The following is a 14133-nucleotide window of genomic DNA, read 5'->3' on the forward strand; positions in this document are numbered from 1 at the left end:
CGACAGAGCCACCCAGGCGCCCCAGAGATTGATTTTTTAATTTAAAAACACCCAGTGCTCATCCCAACAAGTGCCCTCCTTAATGCCCATCACCCATTTAGCCCATCCCCCCCACCACCACCACCCCTCCAGCAACCCTCCGTTTGGTCTCTGTGTTTATGAGTCTCTTCTGGTTCACGTCCCTCTCTGCGTTTACTTATTTTTGCTTCCCTTCCTCTGTGTTCATCTGTTTTCTCAAGTTCCACATATGAGTGAAATCATACGGTATCTGTCTTTCTCTAACTGACTCATTTTGCTCAGCACAATACACTCTCCTTCCATCCACATTGTTACATATCCACCTGAGGTTTTCATGTCCAGAGACAAAGTCCTAATTCCTACCCCCCCTACCCTTAGGATCCCCCACGTCAGCAAACAAAACTCCATTTTCACGATAACTCGAGAAAATGTACCCCAAACCCCTGAGAATTATATTTAACACCTCTCTTTTCACACTCTATCTCTAATCCCTCCGCAAACCCCACCGGCTTTGCCTACAACTATCCGCCAAATCTGATCCTTCCGACCACCTTCTTCACCGTGACCCCGGGGCCACTGTTGCCTTCCCCACTAGTCCTCAAATATGCACACTCCGTGCTCCTTCAAGACGCCCGCAAGACAGGCTCTAGGAGTCGGAACCACGAAGGATCCACTCCCGGCCCTGCCTGCTCCGCCTCAGCTGAGCTGGGGGACGTCAGGACGCGGGCGCACCGCGGCCGAGCTCGGAGGAGGGCGAACCACTGCCCGGTCACCTGGGTTAAACAGCACGATGGCCCGCAGGCACCCCAGCTCCGCCTTGTCCATTTGCATGTCTTTCATTTTGGAGACCAGCTCAGTCAGGACTCTGTTCACAGGACACAATGACAGGCGATGAGAAAACCGTGAACACCAGGCCAGGGGCGGATGAGACGCACGCACCCCACGCTCCTTATGTCCCCATGCCGTGTCCCAGATGATGCGGCAGGTGCTAGGGGCACAGAGACGAAGAGGGTGCCGTCCCCGAGCTCGAGGAGCTCACAGCCTCACTGAGGAAACAGGGAAACAACGCGCAGCAACACAAAGCCGTGAGCAAAGTCCAAGGGAGCACCGAGGGGGAAGCAGTGAACTCTGGGGGTTGGGGGGGAGGGCGGCGCTGGAAAGGCAGCTTGGAGGACTGGAAATCAGTACAAAGGTAACAGGCTAAGCAGGGCGAGGGGTGGCCCGTCTAGAGGGACACAGCAGAGGGCAGCCTCCAGGGAGAGGGCGGAAATCTCCAAGACGATGGCGGAGTCCATCAAAGACCGTGTTGGTCCCTGCATGGCCTCTGCGTGTTGTGGGAAAGGGCAGGGAGGGAGTAGAGACGCCTTGGGTGGACATTCACGTGGCCTGAAAATCCATTTACAACGGAGGGTGGGAAGGGGCCACAGGGCGCTGGCCCCCGGCCCAGAGGCTATTTTCAACCCTATCCTCGTCGTTACCGGCTGCCCGTCCCCTTGTCCCACATCATTCATCCCTACTCATTCCGTTCATCTCTCTGAATCACATGCCTTAAATTTCCTTCAGCACCACTTAAGGCGCAGAATGCCAGGCTGGGGCTCCTGCTGCCTGACCCAGGTGGGTCCGCTCCTGCTGCGGCCCTTCTCCAGAGACCCTGCGACCGAGTCCAGCAAAAACCTCAGCTCATCTTCCCCGACTCCCGAAGTCAGGTCCTGGCTGCTTACCTCCATCCCGGCCCCCTGGCAGTTCAACCTCCCCACCCCGCCCCCGGGTCATGTCAACGATCCAGTCTCTCCTTTGGAAACCCGCAGAGGTAACAGGTTCGCCCTCCTGCCCCAGCACCCGTGCTGGCCCCTGCCTGGCTCCACCTCCATCTCGTCATTTCAACCTTTCTTGTAATCCACGCACGCGCGCACACACACACACACACACACACACGCCCTGGAAGCAAACGAGAGCCACCTGTCATTCCTTCCTTGGTCTATGTTCCGATGTGTTCCATGGTCTCCGCTTCTTGCCCCGTGCAGATGTGTGGGTGGACCATCCTACGTCCCAGCGCTGCCCACAGGTCCACACACCCACGCGCCCACGGCACCTGACGCACGCGCACACGCACAGGCGCGCACACACGCACAGGCACACACGCACAGGCTCGCATGCGCACACGCACGCACAGGCACGCGCACACACAGGCACGCTCGCGCACACGCACGCACTGGAAGCAGACGAGAGCCACCTGTCAAAGATGGAGCCGACCCCAGCGCTGTGGGCGCTGCTGCGGTGGACATGTAAGCCGGTGGCCAGAAGGATGCCGTCCTGCACGGAGACGGAGCGGTGGGAGAAGGAGGCAATTAGCAGTTCGTTCCACCCTGCAAGGAGAAGGAGGAGGCCTTGAGGGAAAACTGACCGCATTCTCGCTTCACCAATCATCATCCGAGGCACGAATTGTCGCCCCCGTATAACAAAAGCAGAAACAGAAATCCAAGGAGGTTAAAAACCAGCTCCAGACGATACAGCTCATGAGTGAAGAAACAGGATAAGACGGGGGTCCCCTGACTCATGGCTCTGCACTTCCCCCCCCCACCCCCGGTCTCCCCCAGGACAGCTCAGAATGGCAGCTTGAGGATCAGGACACTTCTCCTCCCCCATCCCAGTCAATCGACAAATACGGGTTGAACATTTCACAGGTAATCGTCAACATGTTAGCTGCCACGGTGGATAAAGTGAGGATACCTCTGCCCCCAGCACCTGACAACTCAGTTTTATTTCTTTGGTGCTCGCTGTCTGGCAGGACCCAGCACAGCGTGTAGCTTTCAGTCAACACTCAGAGACTCTTCATTATCTAACAGGGATGAAATGAGGGGACTGGCTTCCAATGCTTAGCCAATCTTTATGAAATTTCCCTGCTGGCGCGGTGACAGAGGAGAGCGGTGGCACATGTCAGCTGCACAATGTTCCAGAAATGGAAGCTGAGAGAGAATATAGCACACAGAATCTGAAAACAGGAAGGGACCCTGGGGGCGCCTGGGTGGCTCAGTCAGTTAAGCGTCCCACCTCGGCTCAGGTCAGGATCTCACGGTTCGGAAGTTCGAGCCTTGAGTAGGGCTCTGTGCTGACAGCTCAGAGCCTGGAGCCTGCTTTGGATTCTGTGTCTCCCTCTCACTCTCTCTGCCCCTCCCCTGCTCACACTCTGTCTCTCTCTCTCAAAATAAATAAATAAACTTAAAAAAAAAAAAAAAGGAAGGAACCCTGGATAAATAAGCTTGAGAAAAAAAAAATCCTTGGCTTCTCTCATCTCACCTGTGAAATGGGAAAACCTCTATTTTCCAATTTTACAACACTGCTTTGGACTGTCGTCAATAAAACTGACTTAACTGTATTTGAAAATTAAATGCCAATTATAAAACCACGGTAAAATTTACACGGAAGAAGAGCCTCACCCTCCATTAACAATGTTTCATTTGGGAATAAAAGGTTTGGGGGAGGGCCACCCAAACTTAAGAGCCTATAATTAATATATAAAGACTAACCCTGGATGGGGTTATCCTGTCCTCAACACAGCACACGGCTTGGATCGGTTACAGCCTCATTGGGTGACTTGCTTTAGGATCCCAAGGGTAATTTCAAAATGGCAGCCCAAGCGATTGGCCCAAGGAAACCCAAGCCCCGATGTCCTTTACCTGCCCGGAGCAGGATGACCTGGTCCTCCAAGGTGAGGTCAGAGAAGTGGGGGATGCGCTTGGCCCATTCGACAAGAGTGAAAAGCTGCTTATCAGCAGCATGGCATATGTTCGTGACAGGGTCGTTCGTCTAAAAACAAACCCAAAGCCCTGTGAGGGGCAGATTCCAGAACTCTTGTCCACCCCTCGCCCATCTCCAGCCCAAGAAAGAAGTGGGAGGTGGGTGGAGGTCTAAGACCACTGACCGAGTTCTCCATATTCATGTCACCATAGGATTCTGTCTTTGGTTCAACAGCAAGCTCAGCTTCTAGAATCCTCTCCACAGGCATATCTTCATGGCCACTACTGGCACATTCGGCCTCACTCTCGGCCCGCTCCCGGCTCCTCTGCCTTTCTTCTTGCACAGCTGGCACACGAGAGGACAGGCAGATGTTACCACGTGCCCAGGACAACTGTGGGAAAGCGAGTTACCTACCGGAGCCGAGCCTCAGTTTCCTCATCTGTCATGTGGGTATCCTTGCGGTCCCTGACCAGAGGGGTTGCGATGTTGACAGACAAAACAAAGAAAGGAAAGCGATTGGCTTATGCGTGGGCAGAACTGTGGGTTTTTTAGTTCGCATCCTTTCCCGTTGGTTATGGTGACCAGTCTAAAAAGTCTGCATTTAAAATTTTAATAATCTCTGATTCTGCCCTCTCTTTTAATGAACCACATTCTCCATGATCTCTCTTCAGTCTCCTGGACTTTACCTCTAGCTGCTACCTCTAATAAGCTGCAGGCATGCGATAGTTAAGTGGCAAGGACATTACTTGGAAAATCCCTCTGTCAGGTCCTATGCATCAGCCTTGGCATTCACGTCCCATTAGGTCTGCCCCTAATGCACCAGCCTGAACACAACATCACCTGATCTGACTTGTCAGGGAAGATCTTCAGGGAGCCATGAGGGTATTTAGTAAGTGAGGAGGTGGAGGAATGTCACCTAGATGACATTTCAGAATCAGTGGCTGGTTTGGGGGGTGGGGAAGGGTAGGCAGGCAGAGGTGCAGGCTGGAATCATCTCAGCCTCCCCAAACTTAGGTTTTTTTTTTTTTTTTACCGAAGTTCGTTCTAACCCCCAGAACCCTAAGCGTCCATGCATTAGGATGCCAGGCAGACCCCCTTGCCAATTCTGTCCTCTTCACTGACAAACACTCTCTGTTGGGTTAGTTTCCATAATCTACAAAGCTGTGGTTTCCATCTTCCTTTCCCCAGCATTAAGGAGCAAATTCAATATTGGTACGCTTTTTTTTTTTTTTAATCCCAAGAATCAATAAAATTATATTCGAAGCCGGTGGCTAATCTGGAATTCAGTGATAGCTACTTCACTAGCAACTTCTACCCTTCAGCTTCTGTCCTTTCGTCCCCTGGGGCCCACCCCCGATGGCACAAAGGCTGTAATGAGCTGGAATCAGACGCTGGACATCCAATTTGTCATGCAAGTGATATCAGTGACCTTCCAAGGTAGGTCAGAGAAGGCTATGCCTACAAAAACACAAGTCACACTCCAAAGTCTCCAGTAGAGACACATCAAAATGCCTCAAGATGAGAATGATATTCAGTGGTTGGGACGGAGGGAGGGAGGGAGGGCAGGAAGGAAGGAGTGGAGGGAGAAATAGAAGAGAGAATAAAGGAGGGCAGTGACAAAAAGAAGAAACAGAAGAGAGAGAGAATGAAGAGAAATTAGGAAAGAAGAGAGCAAAAGTCATGCACTTTGGAGTCCAAGGAGCCTTTAGATGTCTCCTCCAACTCCTAGTTTCTCTTTCTCCCTCATCCTTCCTTCCTGTCCACTCTGTCAGTCTTCATTCTCGGACAGCATACAGACACATATGTATTTATATTATCAGCTGGATTTTCTGGTTAAAGTTGAACGCCTCTGGTATTAATTTCTTTAAGATAGGTTAATAGGCTTCTATTTGCCTCGATTTTAAAAGATGGGGAAAAAGCAAACTCAGTGAAGTTCCTTCCGTGGTCCTCAACTGATTCCTTCTGTGGATTTGTAACACGGAAGGAGAATAACCTTCAAGCTTCAAAGGAAATAACCTTGGCTTCTGGGAATTAGATTCTAATTCCAATCTTGCCATTAAGCGAGGGATCCTTTGCTCTTCCCCTCTCCACTCTGTGCCGTAAATCTTACTGTCACAGAAGAGGAGTCATATATCTGTTGCTGGAAGAAACCTTCGATGTGGCCGACATTCTGAGCCTGCCCTACAACATACTTCAGGATATATCCAGGGGACACTGGGTGATCTAACATGGTACCAAATTCCTGCCTTGGGACAGAACTTTATCCATTAGCCCAACGTGTATTTATTGGACATGCTCTATAATAACCAAAATTTATTGAATTCTTTTCTCTGTCAGGAATTATGCTCAACACTTTATACAGATGATATTTCATTTAATCCCCATAATCACCCTCTCAAGGACTATGAGCCACAGAGTAGTTATGTAACCTGCCAGAGTTCACAGAGCTAAGAAAAAATGGCGCCAACATGTAGACCCAGGCTGATGGCCTTCTGAGCCCACCTCTCACCCCCCTGTACCACCTCTGAGGCTCTGAGCTAGTGGTACTAATAAAGACCACACAGGGCTCATGGGGATATCGAATACTACCCACTAATTGCCACAAAAGTCGTCCATTATCTATCCAAACTGTATTAAATGACCAGATATCATGGAAACGGACTTCCCCTAAGGATTGTGTGGTCGCCTGGAAGTCAGAGGGCCCCAGTCTTGTATCAGTTCTGCTACTAGCTCACCATGGAAGCTTAGGCAGTTCCCCAGACTCTTAGAATCTATGTTTCTTCTTTCAGGAAACAAAGGTGTCACATCCGAGAATATCAATGGCCACTCCGGCTTCCCCATTAGGTACCCTAAAAAGGCAATGGGTCCTGGCCCCTGGCTCCTGGCAGACACATTCCAAGCCCATTCTACTTCCATCTTTTTCTACCTGTTTTTGATAGTTTCTCTCAGCTAACTGTTCCAGAATTTTGTTATTCTTGTCTTCAAGGCAGTGTCCAACTGAGCCCCCAGTTCTGTACATTGAGGTCAGAAACGATAGGGGTGAAGGAAAGGCTGTCAGGCAGCCTTCTGGAAATGGCCCTTCATGCAGCCAGATGAGGAATTGATTTGCTCCTTTGTCTTCTCTTCATCAGGGTAAATAGTACCAATTCCTTTAGAAATTTCTCTAGAAGCCTCTTTCCCCTCCTACATTTCACTACTCAGCTCTTCATTACTCCTCATTTCTCCACATTCTTCTCAAAAATGCAGAAGCCAAAACTAGACACCTGTCCGTGAAAGAATCAGAACACTGCCAAGTTTAAAGGAAGGACTGCCAGGCCCTTAGAATTCACAAGTCCCTGTCTGCCTTACTTTAATGAAAGAGCCACACTTCCTACCATGTGACCTGTGCACCAACCACTCTGACTGTAATGGAGCTGAGGGCTGCTGAGGCTGAGTTTTGAGAGACAGATGGTGAAGCAATAGAAATGGCCGCTTCTCTGACTGAAGACCTTCCTTTAACTCAGTCTCATCTGCATCAGGAAAACCATTATTTTTCCAAGTCAACCTGAAGCTTATCTGTCCTGGGAGGCAAATGTGACCCTGGCAGCAAACAAGCTCTTGCTGATGCGAGACTTTCTTTGGGGTCATTAATCTTATGTTTGACCATCATGGTGGCAGAAGCTTAAGGAGTATCAATTCTATCTTGGTGAAGAGAAGACAGCCTCCACCAGCTGATTTTTTTCCTCATGTGTTCTGCTCTATAAGATCATTGATTCTTTGAAGGCAAGGATGACATGAGCATGAAGCAGGCACTCGGTTAATACTGGATGGATGGATGGATGGATGGATGGATGGATGGATGGATGGTAGGATGGACAGATGGATGGAGGGATGGATGGATGGATGGAGGGATGGATGGATGGATGGAGGGATGGATGGGTGGATGGAGGCATGGATGGAGGGATGGATGGGTGGAGGGATGAGTGGATGGATGGAGGGATGGATGGATGGAGGGATGGATGGAATTATGGATAGATGAATGGAGGGATGGATGGGTGGATGGAGGAAGGGAGGGAGGGAGGGAGGGATGGCGGGATGGGTCAATGGATGGATGGATGGAAGGATGGATAGATGGATGGAGGGATGGATGGAGGGATGGATGGAGGGATGGATGGAGGGATGGATGGGTGGAGGGAGGGATGGATGGATGGAGGGAGGGAGGGAGGGAGGGAGGGATGGAGGGATGAGTCCTTTTAGAAGCTCCTGCATTACTAAAACTTTTGGTTCCAATATTCAGTTTAAACTACTCATCCACTCATTCAGTAATTATTTATGAAGTGACTCCTTTGTGCTAATCACTGGTGATATAGCAGTGATGGGGGGGAACAGAAAAAAAAATCTTGCCTTGGTGGAAACAGATAGTAGACTAAATAAGTAAGCATGTTAGACAGTGATACCACTTCAGGAAACAGACTAGGAAGTGTCCTGGGTGGCTCATGCAATTCTAGACAGTTGACAGTGGAGTAAAGGTCTGAAGGTGGAGAAGAAGGGAGCCATGCAGGTACCTGGGAAGAGGGCACTCTAAGCAGAGAGACTGTAAGTGCCACACTCCTTGAGAAGGAGCTTCCCTGGTGGCCCAGCAGAGACCAGCAAGGCTGGACCAGAGAGACATGGGGCAGTCAGATCATGTACAACCTTGAAGTCATAACCAAGGTTTTGCTTTTTTTCTTTTTTTTTTTTCTGAGGAAGAAGGGAAGGCATTGGAGGGTTCTGGTGCAGGAAGGGCTTGACCTGACTCACTTGTTCAAAGCCTCACTGGTTGCTCTGAAGAGTGTAGGAAGACAAAGAGGGACGCAAGGGGAGTTCTTAGGAGTCCGGGTGGATTAATACAGAAGGTAACAATGGCTTGGGTTATGCTGGCTACGTTAAAGTCATGAGACGTGGTGACGTTCTGGACATATTCTGGAGGAGAGACAAGGTTTCTTCACCCACATGGAAGGGGAATCCAACGGTTTTTCATCTGAGCAACTGAAAAACTGGCTATTTCCTAAAATGGAGAGGACTGTGCGAAAAACAGGCTAAGAGGGCAAATTATCAGGAGCCCAGGTTTGGGTCTGCCCCCTTGAGATTGCTGTCAGACAACAGAGTGAGGGCCATCTTTGTACCAGAACCCCTCTGCACCCCGGGAGGAGGGGAGACTCCAGATGGGCTCTGATCTGGGAGTACAAAGACCCACTCTGGGCTCGTCACCTACCTCTGGGACCTTGGAAAACTCACCTCCTCGGTCCATACTGGTTTCCTCCGCTGTAGAATGATGAGGGCTATTAATTACTCTAAAGGGCCCCCTCCGTCTACCTCAGACATGCTAGGCCTGCCATTTCTTTCCTTCTTGGTAGCATTCTCTCCTAGAAGGGGCTCAAAGACCTTCTCTTTGTGGATCCTTTCAATCAGCCTCCCCTCTCCTCAGAGAAAAGAAGTTCCTCAAGCATGAGGAGTCTCCCGGGACTGACTAAATGCCTTGTTCCTAGTTCCCAAACAGAGACAAGACTTCCTCACTCTGAATCTAGGAAGGCTCACCATGTACACTTGTATTTGCCTGAGTTCGTGCGTTAATTAACTGCCCAATTCGATTTAGTTGTGTTACTTAACAGAAAGCCTTTTCGATTTTCTAAATGAACAGAAAGCACTTTCAGATTTTTTTTTTTTTTTTCATTCCATACAGCCCAGCTAAGCCACACTGTAAACTGGAAAGACGTGGAAGTTACACATGCGGGTCTCTCTGAATGAGGAGGCCGAGTCTGATTGCCCACAACACCACGGAATACACCAGTCTCAGAGAACCTGTGGCAGCCCCGGGTTATAAAAGCCCAGAGAGACGACTCAACCCAGCGGGCTTCCCCAGTGAGGATTAGAGGCGGGAGGCCAGCTCCTCCCAGAGAGGCACTGAGGCTCCGTTTGTGGGGCTGCGCTCCGGGACCCTGAAACCGACTCGAGGACCTGCTTCCCAGGGCTCGGAAGAGCCAGGGAGAGGGTCCGGCCGGGGGACCGGGGGACCGTCCCCGAGCTCCAGGGCAAGGATGCGTGAGTGGGGGAGGAGGAAGGCGACACTGCTCTCTGTGCTCTGGGGCGCTCGCTGCCTGGGCAGGGGGCGCCCGGCTGCGGCCCCAGAGAAATCGCAAAGCGGTCTCCCCCGAGGGGACGGGGGCCTCACCTTCTCTCTTCATGCCCATCACCAGGCACTTCTGGTAGCGGCAGTACTGACAGCGATTCCGCTGACGCTTGTCAATGAGGCAGTCCTTGTTATCCCGGCACGTGTACATGAGGTCCTTGCGTATGGTTCTCTTGAAGAAGCCTTTGCAGCCTTCACAGCTATACACACCATAGTGCTTTCCTGCTCCCAGGAAAAGGCAAGAGAAAAGAAAAGAAAATGAACGCTGCGGAGACCGTCCTTGTGTTTGTCTGGATCTTTCATTCAAAAGAGCCCCCGGGCTCTCCCCCCAGGGACACCAGCACATCACCTGGACCCGGGGAGGGGACCGCAAAGGGTAACCGGCAGAGAAGGCAGGCTTGATCCTGGGAAGGAGACTAAGCAGGATGAATGTGCCCTTCCTCATGTCTTCCCTCTGGAAGGCACTCTCTGGAATGGCTAATTCCGGAGAGCATTATTAGAAAAGTCTTAAGAGACTCTTAAAAACTGAGAACAAACTGAGGGTTGATGGGGGAGGGGGGGAAGGGGGGAGGGGGGTGACGGGCATTGAGGAGGGCACCTTTTGGGATGAGCACCGGGTGTTGTATGGAAACCAATCTGACAATACATTTCATATTAAAAAAAAAGAAAAAAGAAAAAAAAGAAAAGTCTTGACCCGAGGCTTTGTTTACGTTTATTTTATTAAGGCAACTCTTGTGTTTAGCTAAGCTAAATGTTCTGTCTCCATTCAAGACGTTAGTATACATAATAAATAAAAATATTTATGCTTGTGATGTATTATCTAATGGGGGAAAAAACCTCAGCCTTCCTAATATTTCCCCATAATTGAGGCCCAAGGACATGGGAGCCCCACCGAAAAGCAGACGAGGAACCTGAGTTATGGGTTTTCTAGATGCTACTGCTTGTTGGAGGAATAAATTAGTGTATGATCTCTATAGCATAATATGACATGCAGGCTTATGACATAAAGATCTTGGGGGGTGACTGGGTGGCTCAGGTGGTTAAGTGTCCGACTCTTGATGTTGGCTCAGGTCATATTTCATGGTTCGTGAGTTCGAACCCCAAGTCTGGCTCTGTGTTGATAGGGAGGAGACTGCTGAGGATTTTCTCTCTCATCTCTCTCTGCCCCTACCCCTCCTTTCTCTAAAAATAAATAAATAAACATTTAAAAACATTTAAAACATTTAAAAACGCCTGGGTGGCTCAGTCAGTTAAGTGTCCGACTTCAGCCGAGGTCGGGATCTCACGGTTCAGGAGTTCAAGCCCCGCGTCGGGCTCTGTGCTGACAGCTCGGAGCCTGGAGCCTGCTTCGGATGCTGTGTCTCCCTCTCTCTCTGCCCCTCCCCTACTCGTGCTCTGTTGTTCTCTCTCTCTCAACAATAAACATAAACATTACAAAAATAAAAAATAAAATAAAATAAAAACAATTAAAGAGACACCTACTGATCAGAACAGCTTCTCTCTTCCAGATACACATGCAACACAGTAACTCCACGGAGGGGCTTCCTGAAAAGCCAATCCTTAAAACCGAAACCATACTTTAAATTCATCAGGATTTCCGGCTGCGAGCGCAGCGGCAGAAACTTGCAGCCTGGGCCCCAAGCTGGACCATCCGAAAAGGCCCTTTTCCTTCCACTGGGTACAATGTAGCCAGGTGGTTAGTGGACCAGGTGCCACCTCTGAGACCCTCACTGTGTGGGACACCCCAGAGTGACATCTGCTTCTACATGTACCTGAGGATCTGTCCCCGCAGATGGCACAGATGTGTTTAACCAGGGATCCGGGGCTGGTTGATGGGTAGTTCATGTTTCCAATCCCAGGAAGCCCTGGTAAGGGCTTGATGTCCTCTGAAATGCTGACACTGTTGACCACATTTAGCTGCGAGAGAAAACACACAATAAAACACAGTGCCAGGGCAGACCCAACGCCTGAGACCAAAAGTAACAGGGGTATCCTTGCGGGGAGAAAAAAAAAAAAAAAAAACAAGTTCTATTTCAAGAAGAGGTTTCCAAGTACAGAGTATCCAAAACTGTCCGTGGGGGATATGAATTTAAGGGAGGGAGGGAGAAAAGGGGACATAGAGGAACCAAATCATTCCTAGACACCAAAACCTAAATCGAAAATCACAACACATCATCGGAGTGCTCTGCCTTCACTCATTTCACTCGTCTGTTTCGTCAGAGCTAGAAATCCACCCGGGACATGCTTCAGACACACTTAGGACAAGCCAGCTGTGTGTTTTTAGATTCTGTAAAACTACTGAGTGTCTATTCAGCAGTGCTCCAAGAGGAGCTATGGCTCTTAGGCAAAAGATTTAGACTCCAAGAAAACGAAGCAAAAAATGCAAATCCATTCGGTCAGTCTATAGACACTCACTGAGTATTCGCCATGGAGACACCGTGCAAGGCGCTGGGGTACAAAGGGAAGGTCTAAAAACGCACACTTTTAAAAAAATGAAAAATTTTTAAAAAATAAAAATGCACATTCTTAAAGAGTTCACAGTAAAATGGAAGAGAAGATACGTGTAGTCGTCACCTTAATGAACCCACAGAGGATGCCAAACCAAATGCCCAAATTATTCCAGTAGCACCCAAAAAGTTGGGCAGAAAGCCCCAGTTCGTGGTTTTGAACTTGAATGTAAGAAACAGACCATCTTCCTGTGAAACTGGAAAATCCGTACAGCCAGAGACTGGGTGCTTTGTCCTCCCTGTGTCTGACGTGGTCCCAGCACCCGGGGTGGGGAGTCGGTGTGTTTGGATGGCTGAAGAAATGAATTTTATGTGCCTCCTATCCCTCGTCTTTTACCACACGTTCACATTAGCTCCTCACCACCACCACCTCCAAGTCTCCCAGTGTCTGGGGAGATCACCAAGAAGCCGCTAAGTGTTCCATATTCATCAAAGAAATCTTAAGTGATCATGACTAGGTCATCCTATTAGCAGAAATTCTGAGTGCCCATGTGCACAGCTCAACATTCTAAGCACTGTGAAAGGAGATATAAAACCTAGAAGATCTCGGGGCATCTGGGTGGCTCAGTCGGTGAAGCGTCCGACTTCGGCTCAGGTCATGATCTCACGGTTCGTGGGTTCGAGCCCCGCGTTGGACTCTGTGCTGACAGCTCAGAGCCTGGATCCTGCTTTGGTTTCTGTGTGTATGTCTCTCTCTCTGCCCCTCCCCCGTTCATGCTCTGTTTCTCACTCTCAAATATAAATAAACATTAAAAAAAACTTTTTTAACCTAGAAGATCTCTCCTTCCTCAAAACTGCACACTTGCAGTGAAGAGTCACAACATGTGCCAAAAGGAAAAACGCGTAGTTAAGTAAGCGCAAACAAAGGTGGTTAGGGAGTATGTTTAAATGTCCAGCAGAGGCACCTGGTAAGGATCTGGGAGTTTCAGAGAGATTCCACAGACTACAGACTTCTGTATGGTCCGTGTGAATTTCAAATCGTACTGCCTCACCAAAGTGACTGTAATTCCTAAACTAAACCAAAGGTAGGATTTGTTTCTCTATTCAAGGCCTTTGGGACAGAAGGAGTGATCAATAAAACATAAAACACAACACAGCCTGAGTTAGGTTCCTTTTAAATTTACCAGCTTTTCAATTCACTAAGCAAATATTTATTGAGCACAGGAGATGGGCAGAGGCTTGGGTCAAGTGCTCTATGGGATGCAGAAAACACAAGACAGCCTTCAGCTCCTTGCTTCAAAGTCAAAGTCACCGGGAATTTTTAAAAATTAATTTGTGTGAAGGGTGAAAACACACATGGGATGGGAGAATTCTCTCTCTCTTCCTCTCCCCTCCCCCCTCTCTTTACAAGGCTAAGACAGGACATCTAGAACTTGTAGCCAGTATTTGGCTTTGTTTTGGTATCATACTGTGGCTCAACCCTGGATGTACATCTGGGAGCTTGGAACAAAAACTGATGCCAGGGATCCACACCCAGAAATTTTGAGTCAATGGGTCAGATGGCCATTGGTACTGACCTTTCTTCAGGTTTCCTGGGTAATGCTATGTGCATCAGGGCTCGGAATCACCGGTATGGTGGGAAAAACATGGCTTGGGAGTCCCAGGGAACTGGGACCAACTCCCAGGCTGCCCCTATTGGCTGCGTGACTTCAAAGAAGTTACTAATCTTCTTCGACCCTCAGTTTCTTTATCTGGAAAATGAGCCTAGTAAGACCTGGTTTA

General features: G+C 49.3%; 1 protein-coding gene across 5 annotated transcripts in view; it reads right to left on the reverse strand.

Annotated features, from left to right (window-relative positions):
* Window positions 1-14133, reverse strand: part of RXRG (retinoid X receptor gamma) — a 44404-nt gene that overhangs the window by 5118 nt on the left and 25153 nt on the right. For all 5 annotated transcript variants that reach the window (XM_045455412.1, XM_045455411.1, XM_045455415.1 and 2 more), the window contains 6 exons: window positions 11677-11821; window positions 9947-10126; window positions 3941-4101; window positions 3696-3825; window positions 2252-2384; window positions 792-883 (listed from right to left, as the gene is read on the reverse strand). In XM_045455412.1, the coding sequence (XP_045311368.1) occupies window positions 792-883; window positions 2252-2384; window positions 3696-3825; window positions 3941-4101; window positions 9947-10126; window positions 11677-11821 (841 nt within the window). The remainder of the gene's footprint in view (window positions 1-791; window positions 884-2251; window positions 2385-3695; window positions 3826-3940; window positions 4102-9946; window positions 10127-11676; window positions 11822-14133) is intronic.

The sequence above is a fragment of the Leopardus geoffroyi genome, chromosome C3, assembly GCF_018350155.1.
Source record: "Leopardus geoffroyi isolate Oge1 chromosome C3, O.geoffroyi_Oge1_pat1.0, whole genome shotgun sequence".
Classification (NCBI taxonomy): domain Eukaryota; kingdom Metazoa; phylum Chordata; class Mammalia; order Carnivora; family Felidae; genus Leopardus; species Leopardus geoffroyi.